The sequence below is a fragment of the Aethina tumida genome, chromosome 1 (assembly GCF_024364675.1).
Source record: "Aethina tumida isolate Nest 87 chromosome 1, icAetTumi1.1, whole genome shotgun sequence".
Lineage (NCBI taxonomy): Eukaryota > Metazoa > Arthropoda > Insecta > Coleoptera > Nitidulidae > Aethina > Aethina tumida.
The window spans coordinates 38,601,304-38,623,005 of NC_065435.1; the positions used below are offsets into that span (position 1 = coordinate 38,601,304).

General features: G+C 32.6%; 2 protein-coding genes across 2 annotated transcripts in view; one reads left to right on the forward strand and one right to left on the reverse strand.

The window, feature by feature from the left end:
- LOC109608278 (Down syndrome cell adhesion molecule-like protein Dscam2) overlaps nt 1–4,378 on the reverse strand; it is an 86,078-nt gene extending 81,700 nt beyond the window's left edge. Inside the window, exon 1 of the mRNA XM_049961597.1 lies at nt 4,290–4,378. Coding sequence (XP_049817554.1) covers nt 4,290–4,341 — 52 coding nt within the window. The 5' untranslated portion in view covers nt 4,342–4,378. The remainder of the gene's footprint in view (nt 1–4,289) is intronic.
- A 12,701-nt stretch (nt 4,379–17,079) lies between these two features.
- On the forward strand, nt 17,080–18,965 carry LOC109607745 (uncharacterized). Its single transcript, XM_020024220.2, has 2 exons — nt 17,080–17,281; nt 17,343–18,965. The coding sequence occupies exon 2, from the start codon at nt 17,716–17,718 to the stop codon at nt 18,805–18,807; it is 1,092 nt and encodes a 363-aa protein (XP_019879779.1). The 5' UTR covers nt 17,080–17,281; nt 17,343–17,715; the 3' UTR covers nt 18,808–18,965.
- Nucleotides 18,966–21,702: the final 2,737 nt, after the last annotated feature.

The window sequence follows — 21,702 nt, forward strand, 5'->3', positions numbered from 1 at the left end:
TATCCTGGAATTGAAGGATGCTTACAACATTCAAAAATAAAATCCGCGGCAGTAGCAGCAGCAACAGCAGCACCAGCGGCAGCGGCGGCAGCGGCGGCAGCGGCAGTGGCAGCAGCAGCAGCGGCATCCATATCATTTGCTTGTCAAGTGCACAGAAATATGTTTTTGCGCGTTCCTGAGTACCGAACGCCAATGAATACATCAACTTTTACTGCGAACGGAAATTCATCATTTTCGCTGACAACTGCATTCATCCTTGGCTCGATTTTCAAGATTAAAGTGAGCCTAATTGACCTGTCTACTTACGTCTTATATGTATTTACGCTCCTCTGCCGAGGACGAATAAATTTTTATCAACTAATACACTTCTACCTCATATTTTATTTATTACCCAAACTTATGCACGTTTTTATATTTTGCCGGCTGCATATTTCATCGGTGATCTTACGTCTGAATTAGCATTTGTAAGCCAAATAATGTAAAATAAATACAATAAAAAAATGAGTAGCTAAATCGTTGGACTTGTAAGGTATTATTTCGTGCTGCGAGGATTAATAATAAAAACGTTTTACCAGCTGAAATGCACGGTGATTAATAACATGAAAACATTTAATACTACGTATTTTATTTTATAGCGAAAAATAAATTCCAAAATAGTGGTTGTAAAAACAGCTATTCGAAACAGCACAGAACAATTTTATATCTATCAATTCGGAATAGGCAAACGTGTTTACGCCTCAGTTTTCACTGGTAATGCTATTTTTTTATGCATTAATTGGTATCAATAAAACAAACTAATTCGGTCGAATTGTAAATTGTTTAACCATCCATTTATCTATTAGATTTTTCCTATACAAATATATTTTTAAAATGAATAATAAAACCAACAGTTTCAGCCGTTTATCAATTTTTGTTTTATTAATTTTCTCCGGCATTTGTTGTTTATGACTCTAAATAAATACACGATTTTATGCTGATCAACAATAAATAGGCAAACCTATTGTTTTACGTCTCATTTATTTTTATTAGTAACCTTAAACATTACGTTTAAAAGCTTTGATGTTGTTACTTTATTGTCTTAATCTTCTCCGGTATTCTTTTGAGGATGCTCATAATTCTGAACAATTTGCCAACAAAATCAAAGCAAAATAATTTTATGCTCGTCAAACCCAAATGGAAAACCTGTTTATAAATAAAACAGTTCCCTTTATTTAATAGTTTTCTTTATATTTTAGAAATTAATTATAAAAATACTTTCATTCATTCATAACAATATGAAACATTTTATCTTTATGTTCTTTAGTATTTTTTAAGTAGCTTTAAATATAAATATAAATTTAGTTCAAAATTGCTTTTTTAACTGTATAATTGTTCTTATATTTTATGTCCCACTACAATTTTCCTAAAAATTTTTATAATACAATTTGGTCATGCCAAAGGTAGATTTAATTTCAATTGTTTTAATAAAAAGGAGACAAATCGTAAAAAGGTTGAATTTTGGTTTAAACTTTACTGGGTTATTAAAATCGCTGGCATTTGAACTACTGGATCAATTTAAAAACTATGTAGATAAAAGTTGTCGAATGTTCATTTATCTTTAATTTGAATGTCTGTTTCACATTCACATCGGACAATTAGATCTCGAGTTATATTGTAAAATGTCGTCGCTACTCTGAAAGTTGAAAATGAAAAATTAAAAAATGCTTCCCTAACAAAGTGTGAGTTTCCTGCTAGGTGAGCCTATATTCAAAATAGACTTAACTTTGTGACTACTACTACATCATTACATCATACATCATACTTTCGGCATGATGTGAAAATTTTGACTAAAAATCCGACATTAAATTATTAAAATCACTGGTATTTAAACTTCTGGACCAATCTCTATATAAGTTGAAGAGTTTTCATTTATCTTTAATTTGAATGCTTGTTTGGCCAAATCTGTCAATTAAATCTGAAATTATGCTTAAAAATCCGAAAAACCTAGTTTAAATTATTAATGTCTTTGGTATCTAAACTCCTGAACCAATCTCAAAACTACATAAGTTGAAGAGTTTTCATTTATCTTTAATTTGAATGCTTGTTTAGCCAAATCTGTCCACTAAATCTAAAATTATACTCAAAAATGTGGGAGCAACTCCAAAAATTGGAAATAAATTAAAAAATTCTTTAATAAAAAGAGTGTGATTTTTATGTCCATTTTATAAAATGGGCCAGCATTGGTTGATTGGTTAAATGATATTTAAGATATTTGAGCAGTTGTTGAAATGTTGCAGCGGACCAGCACAGAAAAGAAAGAATTTTGCCTCTACGAATTGAAAATAAGTAAATTATGTAGGTAGATTCGGTTGAGCAAATAAAATTCATGGATGGAGGGATGCGCCTGCAAGTTAATAAATATAATTTTCCATCTGGAGCAAAACGAATAGTGGGTAATAAGAGAGAAAGAATAAATATTTGATGTGTTGTCAGAGGTATTAAATAACACATCTTCGAATCAGTTTAAGGTGATGTAACGTTATATAGGGATGATATACGACGTCTGAACGAGGAGCACGATATTGCGCTAAAAACATAATGTAAAGGGCGATGCACCAGATGTGCCTCAGCTACACCATGAAAGGGAGCCGCGTTTCTTCGTTAGAATATATGAAAATGCACAAGGCAAAATGCATTTTGTAACATCATAATAAACTAGTGTATCGGCTTTTCTAATTTCCCCGAACGTGTTGCAAATGACAGCCTTGTACATTGAACCATAAAATGGTGTGATATTTACGTAAATTACGAATTTAATGTTTCGTAAATCTAATCCTTTTAGATTTATTACTGCACCACTGAAAGTCAAATAGACAGAAACCATTTTGTGTGGAACACACGTACATATGTAGTTACAAAGTGTATCTATCGAAACTTTAATAGAGATGCTTAATACGTATGAGGAACTTACTTTGATCGTAACTTGAACCGTTTTATTTTAATTAAACTACCAACTATCCCAAAATTTAATGCCAATTTATTATTTAATTCCCTCCATTTTTCTTTTCCAACCTTTACAATAATCTGTCTCTATTATTGAAATAATTAAATCAAATAAATATTCTTTACAATTCCTGTTAATTTATTATAATTCAATTCCTCCTATTTTCTTATTTTTTCGACGGAACAATGAATGCATAAAAATTTCCCACAATGCCAGAAAAATAAGGCAGTTTTCTGTTAATTAAACTAATGAAAGTCTCCGGATTAAAAAGGAATGAGTAAAAGTTCCATTGTTCAGTAAATTACACTTTGGAAACCTCATAATTATCGGATGAAAACAATATTCGATTAAAATCGATAAGAAAAGAATAAATGATAAAATATTTCATCGCAAAACCACCGAATAATTAAAAATCCGCCAGTGGTTTTAGCTCGCAATAATTATTTTTGAGAAACATTAAAATTATTGAATCGTTGGATTTAATATTTTAGAATTTAATTCGATTAAACAATCTCTAATTTGTAATAATTGTTTAAATTTCAAATAGATTAAGATTGGATTAATAATCACATTTTAATGTGCATTTAAATGTATGATTTAATGAATTGTACAGTTTATAGGAACGTGGGCTTTAAAATCAATGAACTTATTACCCAAATAAATCTAGTCGGATTTAAAGCTGAATTATTAATATTTGTAGGTCAGTTTTATATTCAGCTTTTTCAATATATGCGGTACATACACGTATACGTTTGATGTGCTTTAGAAACAATTATTAATCAGTTTAAAATTATATGAACAATAATCAATTTTGTGAGCCATTAAAATAGTAGTATTTAATGAAACGTACGTTTACGAACAGTCGGCAACAGAATCAATGAATTTACTACCCTTCACTACGGGATAAATTTGCCATGCAGTCTCGCATCTAATTCGAAATTGTTAAATTGTCAATTACTTTGCCTTAGGTCAGTTTTAATTCAAATATTCGTCGAAAAACTTTATTCAATAACATAAATCCGAGGAGCAATTTAATTAAATTGAACTTCGTGACAAATTGTTGCTTAACTAACTTTTAACCCGTTTAAGTTAAGTCAAGTTAAGAATTTAATTATTATTATTTACGGCGTGCGCCAAATTAATTTATAGATATTTTTTTTTTTTGTTTAATTTTTTGGACGTGGTGCTAATTGTTTTGAATTTAAATTCGAAAGTGGGGTTATATTTTTAAAACCGGCAACGAGAAGAGGCGGCAAGTCACGAGGCGCGTGACGACGAAATTAAAATCTGAGTGAGTGGAACTTACCGGTTGAGAAAAAGAGCGCGGTCCAGCACCATAATATCGGGGCACTTGTCATAGCTGCCCCATGCTATCAAAACCCCGACGCACACATGTGAGACGTTCAGTCCCGCTCGACAGTCAAACACCGACTGTTCCTGCGAGTCGTTCCTGCCATGCCAACGGGATGCGCGCGGTCCCGCCGTCCTCCCTTTCATCCCTTCATCTCTCGCGGGGATGTGGAAATCAAGGCATGCTTAACGGCCAGATCATCAGACCTACTCAATATCTCGAAAGCTGACAATAAGTCTTTAATCCTGTATATTTTATACAAAGGTCGGGGAGATAAGGTGTGCTTTTCGTTAAAGCGAAAAGATTGTAAGTAAATAGAATTTACCTTTGGGAATTATTTACAGTTTTATAGCTTGCTAAGTTCCGACTATATTCTTCTTTGGGGATGGACTTGTGCAACTTACTTCCTTTATTTTCTCTTTGTTTTCCTTTACACCGTTTTCAAACATTTTAAACGCATTAATATACTAAATTCATATTTTAGCAAAATTATTCAATGAATTTATCTGAATGAATAATGTGATGTGATCAGGACAAATACATAAATATATTTCAAAAGTATGTTGAAACTATATAAACTGAAGAATTTTCATTTATCATTAATTTGAATGCTTGTTGGAAATAAATTAAAAAATTAACTTTATGATTTCTGTTTCTCCCAGTATCGATTTTTAACCGAAAATCCTACATTAAATTATTAAAATCGCTGGTATTTAAACTTCCAGACCAATCTGAAAACTATATAAATTGAAGAGTTTTCATTTATCTTTCATTTGAATGCTTGTTTATTCAAATCTGTCAATTAAATCTCAAATTATACTCAAAAATCCGAAAATCCTACAATTATTAAATTAATTTATCTGGAATAATGTGATGTAATCAGAACAAATATACAAATATATTTTAAAAGTATGTTGAACTTTAAAAGAAACTTAAAAAGCTCTTACCTACAATATATTTTCTTTTAAAGCAGAATTAATTCCACAAAATTAGAAACCTTCTGTTATATTTAAAAAATTTTATTTTTTCGTTATGCAGAGATTACAGACCAACAAATAATGTGTATATTCGAAAAATATTTTGGAATTGATGGTACATGAACCAGTAAATCAAATATTGTGACAAGAAAAATTTAATTGAAGATAATCAAAGTGGTTTTCGTAAAAAACACTCCTGTGAAACTATTATTTGGAATCTACGTTTATGTTGAATGGTTTAGTGACATAGAAAATAATAAAATTATAATAGCAGTTTTTTAGGATTTCAGGAGAGCTTTTGTAACGTTGGAGAGAATATTACATTCTGTTACAGAAGTTGAATAAGATTGGCTTTTGCAGAACTGTACTTAAATGGTTGGAAAAATAATTTTCAAACCGATATCAAAAAGACAAATTTAAAGACTGCATTTCAGCTGAATTAACATATGAAATTGGTGTTCTACAAGGATCAGTACTGGGGCCTGTTTTGTTTAACTTGTACATAAATGATATTTAATTGATGAAATATGTTCCAAGTGTAATATTTACATGTTTACTGACACATCGTATCTGTGATCTTTAAATGCATCTGTGATAACAGTTTAAGTATAAATATAAATAAATTTATGTTTATTGGTAGAGAGCTTAAAACACTGTGATAATTTTAAAAAATTTAACGTTGAAATTACTATAGTATATTTTTATAAAGTATAGAGTATAAGTTATTATTTATTGAATATATTTTAAAATTTATAATATACTCAGACTCAATTCGGTATTCAGTTCGCTGTTGTTATGTTTGGAAGATTCTTTCATTTTAGTGATCTAAGTGAGTTTGATGGAAAGCGAATTATTGGCTTAAAATAGGCGGCAGTTACGTTTATGGAAATTGGCAATCGGATGAACCCTAGTCTGATTGGAAGAGGTTCAGGACGACGTCTAGCGACAAACGAAAGTCAAGACCGCCTTCTTAGAATCAGTTTAGAGAATAAGGAAGGTTTCTTATCATGCGTAGTGTTTACCGTTGTAATATGGTCGTCAATAATTGAAGTGACGTACAAAATAACAGTTTTGAAATGCGAAATGGAATGAGGTTGTCTTTAATGGTGAGTTCCAGTTTTGTTGTCCAGTTAGTTACCGTTTGAGATGGATCAATTTTGGATGACGCCCTATCATCATATCATATATTTCCAACATTCCAAAGTATCCAAAGTAATTTTGTCGTCAAAGCCAGCAAGATCTCCAAACTTATCAGTGGGGTGAGGTCCAACTTGTTCTTTGATTTTTTCATTAATTACGACCCTTTATTACTTCAAATTGAAAAATCGATGAAATCTAACTACTGAATATATGATTTCTGTTTTCTATGCTATAAAGTGTATAATTCGTACTAATAAAAAAAACAATATATTGATTAAACAATTAGGACTTTTTGCAAATCATTTCTGTAAATTGGTAACAACAAAATGAAGTAAGATTAAAAAGTCCACAATAATAAAAAGGGACACATAAGTGAACAAACGAAATTATATATAACAGCAGTAAGAAGATAATGGACCTTATCAGTTCCAATTCCCGGGCCTTTTCGTCTTAGTGATAAAAAAGCAGCTTATTTTTTAACAAGTCCCTCCATTTTACGGAACTTTTAGCGACTTACGTACTTTCTTCTCTCTACCTCCCATCCGGATGACATAATTTTTAAGTGAATTAAATGCAATTAATTTATTATTAAACCTGGCTATTATTTTTTCATTTCTACATATAGAGATTTTAGTAATCCACTTAAATTAAATTATATTAATATATGTAGTATATGCTAAAAATTTTATGAAAATAAAATTTATAATAATGGAATATTATGCTCTGTATTTATCCTAATGTAGAAGGACTTACATACAACAAATTCTTTTTATTAAAGCTTATTTATAATTTATCAATAAAAATGATGTTAAAGCAGAGAATAAAAACTAACAGAATTATAAATACTATAGTAATTTCAACAATTAATAGGTTTCTAAAATCTCTGTGAGAAAAGAGACGACAATGTTTGTATGAGGCAAAGCCTTCAATGGCAACAAATGTAATCGGTTCGATGCAATTTTAAATTTACTGATAACTGATGGATCCATTTGAATACTTTCTTTTGTAGTTTCCTCTCAATATATTCGCTATTTTAGTAAGTAGATTAAAACTTATATTTTTTCTGAAAACTTCCCCTAATGTACTTTCTATTCTTATCTTAATATTGAATCACCAGAAAAGGAGTTCACAATATTTTTCAGCACGTCGATATTATCTCTAAAAATATATACCGTGTATTTTATATAGATTTTATTAATATATATTGTTTAAAATACACAATATGATAACTGATGGATCCATTGGAATACTTTCTTTTGTAGTTTCCTCTCAATATATTCGCTATTTTAGTAAATAGGTTAAAACTTATATTTTTTTCTGAAAACTTCCCCTAATGTTCATTCTATTCTTATCAAAATATTGAATCACTAGGAAAGAAATTCAGGATATCTTTCAGCACGTCGATATTGTCTCTAAAAATATATAACATCTATTTTATATAGATTTTATTAATATATATTGTTTAGAATACACAATATGATAACTGATGGATCCATTGGAATACTTTCTTTTGTAGTTTCTTCACAATATATTCGATATTTTAGTAAGTAGATTAAAACCTATATATTTTTCTGAAAACTTCCCCTAATGTACTTTCTATTATTATCTTAATATTCAATCACTATGATATAAATTCACGATACCTTTCAGTAATTCGACATTGTCTCTAGAAATATATACCGTGTATTTTATATAGGTTTTATTAATACATATATTGTTTAAAAATACACAATATGATTGATCAGCAATATGTTCAAAAATATGCATGTTCTTAGTTTTTTTATAATTTTTCATGGTACACGTGTTGAAATTGTGGGAGAATATACATTATTTATTTTTCTTGGCATTAATTTAGTTTCATAACCAAAACGTTTTGTGTAACGCAATCTTTTCCCTTTAAAGATTTCGTACCCTCGTTCCGGAACATTCAGTTCATAGATCCCGGACATCCGTCGCCACACCAGACGTTCCAACTGTCGCTTTTCAACGACGTGGACAACATTACAAACAAGTCACATTCTAAAAACAAACCCCCCGGATTACTATGATATTCTTGTCAACTTTAGGGACGAACAAAAATATGTTATTTCCACGTCTGCGATGCTAATAAAAGAAACGTTACGGATTTTAGTGTGTTTTTCTGTTCACGTGCTGCCAAAATTCTGTTATTTGGTAATTATTTATGTTAATAAAAGAAACATTTTCGTTGCAAATCCGCTTACGTTCAGACATCGGAATCCGGTTGGAGCGGTTGCGGGAATGAGTTGTTAACATCCCGGCGTGTAAAAGTTATCATCCGGCGAGCGGGACGAAGCACATGAAGCGATCATAAAAGATGGAAGGGATTCGGCGAGTCTCCTCGCAAAAATTTTCGTTGTATAAGTAAAAAATTTATTACAGTTTAGTCGGTGGGCCCTGTAGATGGCAATTTATTGACCTTTCTCGGCCAATTCATTTCCCATTCAGTCGATCCGTTATTGCCCTACCAATTGTGACCTTTTCGGCTGATGCATTTACTCTCTTCCGTTCATTTTCAAATTTTATTATCGTCTTTTATTGGAACATTTTCGACTGAAATTTATGGTTGCATTTCGGGGCGGAAATACACGTTTTTCTTTTTGTTTTTGTTTTTTAATACCCACGCAACGAAAGGACTCCAATTTGAGCGAGCCATCTCGTATTTAAAATTTCTTAAATCTGTTGTCTGCTCGACGTTTTCAAGAACTGCGAAGTAGACTTTAAATTTCTAAGTGCGGGAAGCCGAGGAACTTGACATCCTTAAAATGAGTCGCAGATTTCCCGGGACTTGTTTAAATAGATGTTTAAAATCGATCCCGACACACACAGCGAAACGTTCTTTTTAATGCAAATTTCCATTTTTATTGAAATTTCAAATAATTTTAAACGCAAAACATAAAATTGGCGAATTTATATGCATGCGAAATTATTCACAATTGAAAATGAAAATGAAAATGAAAATGTTTTTTAATGCCACTATTGTAATAGATAAATGTTCGAGCTGTATTTGTATTAAAGCAATTACAATTATCAGCTTATTAATTAGGATTATGATTACCCTTATTTCATTTACAATAATCTACATTCATTTGAATTAGTTATCACTGCAAATCAGTTATGGCTGATAAATTCAGTATTCTGCACACGTTTTAAACAGTCGTTATACAGGATGGGAAAGGTGTGTCGATGAGTTTGTGATAATTAATTTATTGTTTAAAACTATTACAGTTGTTATTGATCCATAGACTTAAAAAAAACCTGTCAAAAATAATACTAATAATTTGTCACTTTTGTCTAAATTGATAATTGTCATATATTTTATTATACAGGGAAGTCTTAACTTGTCATACATATTCCAAATTATTGATTATAAGATTTCTCCTGTAAACACCGATTTTCTGTGGTCTTTAAACAGACAATTTAAATTTTAAACGACATTACGATTATGTTTTAAAAACAATTTCGAAATAATATTATTTATTTAGGAGAATAACTAACAACTTGAATTTAAATACGTGAATATTAATTTATAAGGCAACAATTAATCCTGATTTTGATCAACTTGAATGGATTAAATCACTTATAGAAAGTACAAAATAAATGTACGGGGATAATATTCAAGTTCAACAAATATATTCCAATAAAAGATATACTGGAAGTATTAAGCTGATATTCATGAATATAATGTTAGAGGAAAAGAATTTTTTTATTAAATATAGCACAAATCAATATTTAAACAAAAGTTTATTTGGTAATGGTTTACAAATGTATAATGAATTATCAATTATAAATTATTAATAAAGCGGTAATTTTCAAAAAATTATGAATGAAATTAGAAAATATATATTTGTGCAATTTTAGTTTCTCTTTGTTGAAAAATTGTATTTGTATTGTAATGGCGTATGCTAAATAAAGCTATTGTTATTATTAATTACTATTTCTCTCTTCTCTAGAGTTCAACATTTCTTTCTCCCAACTGAAAATCTGTTCAAAAAAATGTATAGAATATTGAAATATTTTTTAATACTGACCGGATAAAATTTTAATTAAACCCTTTTATGAATAAATCCTTTTACAAATTGATTAAATTCTGTATCGATTAGAATTTTCCTAAGGGATGTTTAGGGAAGAAACTTAAATAAGTTAATGGAGCACCCAAAAAATGGCAAATGGATTTGCTACAGTTTGATTATAATAATAATTGTCTGTTTTCTATATCAAATGACTCTAATTAATAAATTTACTTATGGATCCTAAGTTTTTCTTTAAAATTGAGGCCGGAGTTCCCATGCAGGAAAAAATTGGAAATAAAACGCCTAAATATTAAGAATAATCATAAAACATCAAGGCACAAAAACTTTGGTGAATGGGTATGGAAGATAAATAATTTATATTTTAAAAATATAATTGAAACTTCTATAAATTCAAACTGTTTAACATAATTTATTAATTAGTTTTTAAGTTTAGTTTAAGTTCAGAGAGTAACAGAAATTGACTACCCACGTGATTTAGATAAAAATTTAAATTTTAAACGACATTACGATTAAGTTTTAAAAACAATTTCGAAATATTATTTATTTATGAAAATAACTAACAACTTAAATTTAAGTACGAGAATATTAATTTAAATTAATTAGTCCTGATTTTAAATTAATATCTTCGTCATTTATAAGATGTGTGGCAAAATAAAGCAAAAAAATGTATAGAATATTGAAATATTTTTTTTATACTGACAAAATTTTAATTAAATCCTATTATCAATCTGTATCTATTGGAATTGGATTCTAAGTTTTGTCTTTAAGGCCGGAGCTCCCATACAGGAAGAAATTGGAAATAAAACACCCAAATATTTGGAATAATACTAAAATATCAAGGCATAAAAACTTTGGTTGATGAGAATGGAAGATAAATGATGTATTTTTTAAAAATATAAATGAAACTTCTACAAATTCAGACTATTTAATTTATTAATTAGTTTTGTGCCCATTAAATAGACGTGCCGGCGAATAATTTATTTTGACAGACTTAATTTTTAAGGTACATACATTATTATTATTGTCACTATTTCATCATTTAAGAAGTGAGTGCCATGTACGAGTAGAAATAATAAAGGAGCGGAGCAATATAGTGTCGTTAGTTGGATTAGTGGTTGCATCCCTTTAGGGGTTAATTCAAGTAAAAATTATGGATAAAATTAAAAAGTATATTTTTGTGCAATTTTAGTTTCTCTTTGTTAAAAAATTGTATTTGTATTGCATTGCCGTTATTGTTAATATTAATTATTATTTCTCTCTTCTGTCGAGTTCAATATTTCTTTCTCCCAATTGAAAGTTAATTCAAGTTCAATACAATTCAAAACAATATAAAATCCTATGATACTGGGGATAAATTCTTACTACTATGAGTTAGCCTCATCCTTTACATTATTTTGAGTGTTGTTGAATAGAGACACAAAATGTAAACGTATTTGAATGTGCTGTCAATTAAATGAGGTTAAGATTGTGAGTTTAAATTAATATCTTCGTCATTTCTAAGATGTGTGACAAAAAAGCAAAAAAATGTATAGAATATTGAAATATTGTTTTTATTCTGATTGGACAAAATTTTCATTAAATCCTTTTACGAATATTACAAAATGATTAAATTCTGTATCGATTAGAATTTTCCTAAGAGATGTTTAAGGAAAAAACTTAAAAAAGTTAACGGAGCACCCAAGAAATGGCAAATGGATTCTGAATATAAAAATAATCGTCTGTTTTCTATATCAAATGACTCTAACATAATTAATAAAAGCACTTATGAATATTAAATTTTGTCTTTAAAATTAAGATCGGTGCCCCCATACAGGAAGAAATTGGAAATAAAACACCTGAATATTTAGACTAATACAAAAACAACAAGACACAAAAACTTTGTTGGACGGGAATGAAACATAAATGATTTATTTTTTAAAAATATGAATGAAACTTCTATAATTCAGTCTATTTAATTTATTAAATAGTTATTTTAAAAAAAACTTGTGTCCATTAAATAGAAGTGCCGGCGAATAAAAATGATATTTATTTTGGCTGACTCAATTTTTGAGGTACACACATATTTTATTATTATTGTCACCATTTTATAACGGTTTTATGGCGCTTTTTTCACAGCTATGAGTCTATAATGTTGATGTGACACTTCAGTGTTTCTAGTTTTATTTAATTATTTCATTTAGTTTAGTTAGTCATTTAAGAAGTGAGTGCCATGTACGGGTAAAAATAGTAAAATAGCGGAGCAATATAGTGTCGTTAGTTAGATTAGTGGTTGCATCCCCTTAGAGGTTAATTCAAGTAAAATAATGGCGAGGCACGCGTGGTGCGGCCATGTGCATTCGGGCGCAGTGCACATTGCACTCGGTAATGCCACTAAACCACCGACTTGTAATTTCTGAGTAACTGCTATTGGCAAAGTTAGCAACTATTAAGTGAAAAAGCAAATATCCGCACTATGGAAAACTTTAAATTAGAATATGCTAAAAATATGAAAACGATCTGATAACACCATCAACTCTAACATATGAACGTTAACGGCTCCACTTTTGCCAATATTTTTAATGGTTTCTTTTACATTAAAAATATTGTGTATTTGCCTTGCAATAAAAAGATTCATGACAGTAAATCGTATGTAGGTAATGGAGGATGTTGTCAACGAACGAGCACGATTAAATATTTATTTTAAGTCGATCCTCAGTTTATCTGTGCTATTCCTTATGTACACATAATCGTTGGTTTTTGTTTTTGTACAATCCTTTGTGTTTATAGCATGTGTTCGAGTAATAAATCAAAATAAAAATTTCCATATTTTTCAATTATTATTATTATTATTATTAATAATCTCAAAATAACAATTATAATCATGTTGAGGTGTATCAAATAACCTCAATTTATGACGTTACATCAATGAGAATTTAGCCAACACAATAATCTAGAAAAAAGTGAAAATGTAAACCAAGTTAATATTCTATAGCTGAATCCCTGAATTTTCCCAAAATACAAACATTACTACAATAACACACGACTAATACAATGTAGTTACACATCATGAACATAAGAATGAGAAAACAGACACACCCCAATCGATTGGATCGATTAGGAGTTACGCGTCGACTTCTTAGCTCGGGTAGTGTTAGTGGTGCTAGTGGTGCCGGCCTCGACGTCCGTACTGGTGCTCTCGGACTTGGACTTCTTCATGGCCGCCTTCCGGGCCTGACGCCGCTTCCGTTGCGCCTTCCTCTTCTGCCTGATCCTCATCTCGCGCTCGATCGCTTTGCCGAACAGCTCGCTGATTATTTCCTGCTTCGACTTGGCACTCTCGGCCGCCAGCTTCGGCGGATCCGTGGCCGTTTGCTTGTCCCGCTTCGACACGCCCCTGGGGGGGCCACGTTGGTTGGGGCGCACCTTCTGCGGCGGCGTGGGCGGCGGCGTGGCGGGTGCCGATGCCGGTGCCGAGGCCGGCGGCGGTGTGGGTGCCGCCGCCGGCGGCGTGGCCGGCAGCATCGTGGGCTTCTTCAGCTTGTCCTCGGACGACGTTATTGACAAGTTGTTCGTGATGTTCCAGTTGATGTAGCAGAGTTTCGGGTCGTTCTCCTCGTAGTGCGGCAGTGGCGGCTCCATGTGGTTCGGGGTGAAGAACCACGTGTCGTCCCAGTTGTTGGTCGAGCCGTCCTCCCACATTTCGGTGTTCGGGGGACGCCAATCGTTAGCCAGCTGTCTGATTTCGTTGGCCAGAGATATTCGTTCCGCAATCAGCTTGTCCAGCTCTTCCCACGGATTCTCCGGCCAGTTCATATTGGGAGGATTTTGCATTAGATGAAACGCCGAATTTTGAAAACGATAAACATATTACAAACATCGGGGATTAAACAAACTGAATGGCATGTTCCCCCAATTGACAGTTCGGTTTGAATGTCACTTCGATTATACAGGGTGTGACGGTGACGATAATTGTTCAATTAACAAAGTTCTTTCATGAATTAAGTTTTATTGCGTGGAAAACGTTGACAGCGAAAGCCAAAGAAATAGGATTATAAAGAAGTGCGAGACAATGTGCGCTAAAAGTCTGGCTCTGAAAACGGAAATAAAATGACTTAGGCCATCCGTGTTTTCACATCTGCTTTTTGTCATTTCAATCTATAACCGTTTACTTTCGAATCCAGAAAAAAGGATGGAATGGAGTAGTCGGTAAAGATAATTGGATAACTTAATTTATTTGCCTGTTCTTGAAGTCTTCCATTAAGCGTACGTTCTTTATCAAGGCGTTTTAAATAACTGTTGGGCCGGCCGTTTAAGTAATTTTTTCCATTCGGAACGTTTTCTAATTTGCGATAATTGCATGCAACACAGTGTTCTTGTTCTTGTTCTTGTTCTTGGTCTTGTTCCCGTCCCGGCCGAATCGTATTTGGTAAATGATCAGGTCGGAGCCTACGGGCCATTAGTCCCGAAAATAAGAGTTTTCAATTTTCAGGCGCGCTGCTTTAAGTAGATGATAGGACGCCCTCGTGGGCACAGATCGTATTTCTTAATCTTATATATGAATTTCCCCGGGATGCTGCTCCTCCGTTCCACCGTAATTTAGACGCTGCCGATATTTGAATATAAGCAGGCGGAAGCGAATGTGCGACTGGAATTTATATTGATTTGAATTTGCAGTAAAGACGCCATAAAAAGTTGCGAATTCCTAAATCTAATTCAAGGTTCTTCGCTTATTAGATGCCGTGCAGAATGCAATTTCATTATGTACTGCGTAAAAGCTTCGAAAAGGTATTTCATACCGTCGAACATTCGAAAGTAAGTTGAATCGTTCTAATATTTTTATTTTCTTCTTCTTCCTCCTGTGCATGTACTGGTATATTTTAATCTTGCGCTGTTGTGTGTGTGTGTGTGTGTGTGCATTTAAATATACATACGTTTGTAATTTATAAACCAGATGAGATTGTACGGGCCATCATAAAGAATGATTGATTGCACCACTTTTCAAGTATACAATGCTGTGAGAGCTTACAAATCATGTACGGAATTATTATTATTGCTTTCCTTGCGAGTCATGTACGAAATTATGATTTCTTCCATACCACTGGCCATGAATAATGTTGAATAACTTCCTATGTTCCTTTTCTTTCTGAATATTTAAATAAAACAATTGCTTCTAAATTATTTAACGAAAGCATCAACTCACTCTTTTCGAGAATTAATCTAACAATATCTAATCTGGTTTTAAATTTATCAATAATTCTTTACTTAATAATCAAAAAGCTTCGCCAAATTTTAAAAGCGTATGACTATGATCAAGTAAATCACAATAATCAACGGTTTCTTCGTAAATATGGCACTGAACATGGAATCAAATTGAAACAAATATAAACTTAAAATAATAAAAAATATAAATATATATTAATAAAGGGTGTATTAATATAATTGCGCATTCGCCAAATTTTAAAAACGTATGACCATGATCAAGTAAATTACACTAATCAACGGTTTCTTCGTAAATATGACACTGAACATGGAATCAAATTGAAACAAATATAAACATAAAATAATCAAAAAATATAAATAATTAAAAAATAATATTAATGTAAGGGTGTAAAAATATAATTCCGCATTCGCCAATTTTTTAAAATATTCATTATCAAGTAAATCTCATCAATCAATGGTTTCTTCATAAATAGGGCGCCGAACATGAAACTGAACAGATTGAAATAAATATAAATTTAAAATACTCAAAAAATAATATTAATATAAGAGTGTAAAAATATAATGATGGCACATTCGCCAAATTTTTAAAACGTTTGATCATTCTTAAGTAAGTCACAATAATCAACGAATCGAATTGAAACAAATATAAACTTAAAATAATGAAAAAATAATATTAATAAAAGGGCGTAAAAAATATAATGGCGCATTAGTAAAATTTTTAAAACGTGTGGCCATTATCAATGTGTTTAGCAATTAGCATAACTATCATAGTATAGCAAGGGAGCGAACGTAACGCCAAATGGGGTCAAATACATTAGCACCGAATTGATTTTCGACTATAAATAATTTTCGTGGTAATAAATAATTAAAATGAGTTTCACATTTTAAGGTAAAACGTATTTTGTGTACCGAGTTAGAGCAACTTATTAGAGTGGGGTAATTTTCTGATAATTTCCTTACATTAATAAACATTATTCACCATAAAACTTGGTTTATTTATAGTTCATTTTGAATATATTAGTTGAGCGTAAAATTGTTTTTAATACGTAATTATAAATATGGTATATTTAATAATGAAATTGCTATCTAATTATTTAAATTCATTATAGAATATTGAATATTGAATATTCAATAGAGCACAATAGATATTATATTAATGTATCTATTTACATAACATGAAAATATAAACTGCCTTTAATGTACTTTAAATTAAATTTAGGCATTTACCAAATAATTGAAAAATATTATTTATTATCAAGCACAAATGATTAGTTAATAAATTGAAATTGTTCGGTGGATATCTATTATGTTATATTCTATATACACAGTCAGTCATTTATTTTCAGTCTGCTTTTCGTTATCTCTATTTACAATTCGAAAAATATTCTCGTAGTTGTCACATTTTTGAAATGACAAAACTGCGAGCTTGAATGAAAACCTGCGTTATCAAAATTCCAGTGTGCGTTAAATCGAATCTTGTAAATTCGTTGTATTGTTAAAAATGCGGGAAGAGTAATTCACCAGTGACACCAAAATACGCTGCGCTTCAAAAATTTATTGTATTCTTTTAGTATTCCAGGTAAGAATTTCACTTTTGACTTTCAATGTCAGATTCACGTAAAAATTTTTCTCTATTTCAGGTTATTAGTTTAGTGTATGTAAATCGATAGAGATAATAATTTTTTTATATTTTTTTCTCGAAATTTCTTTGTGAGATTTACTTTACCTTTAACTACCCAAAAAAATATACAAAACTGTAAACCGTAGTAAATAGTGTAAACCGTACAATAAAAAATTCTTTGTGTCTTTTCGTATTGTCGTTTTAATTGTTTAATGGAGATAGAAAAAAATATTTTTAAATTATATACGTGATTGCTAGACGTTAGTTTACATCAAAAATGTCAAAATTGATTAACTAATTCGAGCCATTATCTATCAAAAACAAAAAAAAAATTGTACACCACAATTTCCCTGTTCATATTTAAATCGTCTTTATACGAGGAGCCATCATCAATGGGTTGGGAAGAGAATCCGTGGGACACATTCGACAGATTACTATTAGAAGGAACAGACGTGAACAGTCAAGGTGACAACCCATCTTCGAGCAACTCACCCTCAACCCCTCCACGCGAAGTAATCCCACAAATTAATCCACGTCATGGACATATATCCGGCCTTCCCCGCCAAGTACAAGTACAATCATTGTCAAATTTGAATCGGCAATTCCCCCTGCCCCGCTTGGTCGACATCCACGCATTGTCCAGTCTCCAGCACAGAGTCAGGCTGCAAGCGGCGGCCGTGCTGCACAGACGAGGAGACGGATCGTCCGCCACCAATCCCTCACGCCCCCCGGACCACCTAATACCGTCTTACGTGTCCCAAGCGGTGCACACGGGCGAACCGCGTCCCCTGACGCCGCAACCTTTCTTAAACGACGCCCGCCTGCTGGCCTCGCAACCGTCCTACAACGATCTCCGCATGATAACCATCCACGATTCCCGTCTGCCCGGACCGCACACCAACATGAACGATTCGAGTCCCTTCGAACCGTCGCCGACCTTCAACGACACCGAGTCGCGGCCGCCAGAGACGTCGTCGACCGGCTTTCAACCTCTGATGTTGTTCCCCAACCCGCTCTCGTTGTCCGCCGAGTCCTCGTTCAACGATTCCCTGCCGCTGGAGACCTCGCCCAGTCCGGTGCAGATGCAGTCGTCCGCAGTGGTGCCGCGGCAGGTGGAGGTCAAAATTTTGGACGAAACGCCGACGGGCAGCGTCCAACCGCAGGCCGGCGCACAAATTAGGGTGCTCAACTGGGGCACCAAGTGGTACCAGACCGTCACGCCGCCGGGAAAGGGATTCCTGCGTCCGTGCTCGCTGTCATCGCAGCTGGACCAGATGGAGCAGCCGAAGGACGGCGTCATCCTGGAAATGAGAAAACTAACGTACGTGGACGAAGACGATGAAGACGACGACGACGACGACGAAGATTCCGTCGAAAGATTCTTACCTGACTCACCGGAAGAGCCAGACGAAGCGGCAGGCGACGGTACCCGACTGGGCCCCAATCATTTTGATGACTCCATTCCGGAAGATCCATCCCAATAAATTTTTAGGCTAGACAAATTATAAGTACATGTCTTCCAAATGTTTTATGAGCGTTTTATAAATAACTATTTTTTTAAATTGTTTTATTGATTGTCCAATAGATAAATAATAATAAAAAACAACATCTTCATCTGATTAAAAAATTAATAATGTAAGAAGTCCTCTTTCTGACATGTTGCTTTTCTTCCTTATTTTGCTGAATATAAAATATTATAACAAGAAAATACCAAGTGTTTGATGAAATTTGTCTTTTTATGTCTTGTCTTGACTTCTCTGCTTATCTAAATTTACTAATTGACAAGAACTGAATCTGAAATGAAGAATCCATCAGAATGAATACAATACACATAAAAAAAATATTGAAGACCAATTTCATTTTTATCATGATTTTTATAATAGTAATATAATCCAAATTCTTCACATTTCAATTTGAGTCTCGTTATTATTAAAGACAAATTGGCTGATTTAGACGTTGTATCGTTGGACAACGTAACACTAGATAAAATTGTGGCCTTTTCCGGAAAAATACCAAGTAAGTTACTGGAATTGTGTGGCCATTTACTGGCTCGACAACAGTATATGGCGGAACGTTCTTAACTGGACGGAATGTTCTTAACTTGACCAGCGCATCAGAGATGATGTGCAAGTGTTTAAGGAGGAAAGTTTGAAACTGTACAAAAATCAGAAGAATCTAACGAAAGCGAAAGTGCAGAAGAGGTCGAGGAATTGGTCGAGGTCTTTTGTAAGTGTTGTTGTTATTTTTGGTTAACAACTGTTTAGGAATCGGCTCCGCCTTCTAACACGGAGGTGGCATGCACCACTGTGGCTTGCATCGAAGACGAACCTGTGGAAGAAATCACAGAAATGCAAAGACTCATAGAAAAAGCAATGAAGGAGAAAATGAAACCAAAGAGAAGGAGAATTGGAGAATTAAATGCAAATACCGGCTTTACGTGATTGTAGGTTCGTTCAATTTAGTAAAAACTCAACAACTAAACTTTTGCTTACAGTTTGAGGAAATACGAGTCCCGTCCGAAATTGACTGTACCATTGAAATAATATTTGATAACTTGAATATAATTTTTGCTAACAAAAATGAATCACAGACGTAAGTTTTTCAATTGTTTTATAATATTGTTCATTAATTTAGTATTAGTGTTAAATTTATGGATGTGTTGAACGAGTACCATTACGCGGTATGTCAAATGATCGTGGAGAATTTGCAAAAAGTGAAATACTTGGAGGATCACGTTCACCGACGTGATAGATGCTTGAATAGACGTGACGCTGTATTAAAGTTTAAAACAATGAATGACGAGGAAAGAAAAAAGAAATTAAGTCTCTGGAGGAGCACAACGAGGCTCTGTTGAGGGATAAAGAAATGCTTAATAAATTTATGAAAGAGTCGGGTTCGTACACTAGCTGCGACATTCTTAAAGTATAACTTAAAACGAATTTTACAGATGTATAAACGCAAAGAGGCCGCCGAAGCTAAAGCTATGATTCTATCGAACAAAGTGGATGACTTGAAAGAGAACAATACAAATCTTCGTACTATGGCCAACGCTGTTTTTAAGGCAGCCAAATTGAAGAAGCATGAGCCACAATGAACGTTTACATTTTATACACCTTGCACATTGTATATTTTTATAAATATATGTAATTATATGTAGATAAAAGCATATTACTTTATTACGTACATTAAATTGGAATGTCTAATAGAGTCTAGTAGATGAATAAAAAACAATACATCAAGATAATATTAATAATATAAGAAGTCCTCTGTCTGACATGTTGTATTTCTTCCCTGTTTTGCTAAGTATAAATTGTAAGAATGTGAAAATATTCAAATAATAGGAATAGTATAATAAAAACAATTTTTTGTTGATTGTGTGATAGATAGATGTTAGAACTTGGTGCAAGGCTTTTGAAACTGAGTGTAGTTTTCACAACTAAATTTCATTAATGGAAATTGTTTTCCTTCTGTCACATTAGTAGAGTAGATGAACGTACTGAACAGGAGGTTGTTACCATGGCGGCAGGTTCGTAGTACTCGCATCCCGTGGCTCACGTAGTGTTGGTATTGTGAATGCGCAGGATGTAGTGGCTTACATCGATTAGCGAGCCTGACCCACCAAGGTGTCAAGCTACAAAGGTCGAGTTTAATTGCTTTAATAATGCACCGCCAGTGTTGCTGCAAAGAATATTTCACCCCTTTATTCCATTAGATTTCTGTCACATTCCATTATCATCCGAATTTCAATCAAGTGCATGTACGTGTGTTAATCAATAATGTATCACGTTGTACTAATTTAATTAAGTTGCAATTTTATAATTACAATCTGCGGTTAAATGGTTGTTGTAAAAATTATTTTACCCTTTTAATCTGTTCGAGTTCCATTCAGAGCGTGTGTGGTCGCGTAATGTAACACTTTTTGAAGCTGTATGCAATATTTAAATTGTATTTTGAATCGAAATAGTCCATTGACGTACCTTTCATCCAAATGGAATGCCCGTTTGGTCCACAATTATGCGCTAATTATGTACCCAATTAAAAAAAAATTGGTATTTTTTTTTAAATCGATAGTTGGAGATGTAACTTTCATACAGCAGCATTTGATGGATTCGAACACAATTTTGTTCCGTGTGTTTTGTGCTTTTTAAATATAAATGAAATTATTAACGAATGTGTGACAGAAATGGATCTGATTAAATTTGCAGGCCGTACATCTTAATTCGTAAATACCTCCTGTGTTGCAGAGCGGCATATGCATACATACATCCCCGTCAGCCAGCTTTGACAATATTATCAAGCCAAATACTATATTATATGATTATGTCTTGAGCGACCCATAAATTACGGCTTTACTTTAGTCGATACTGCATAGCGGATTC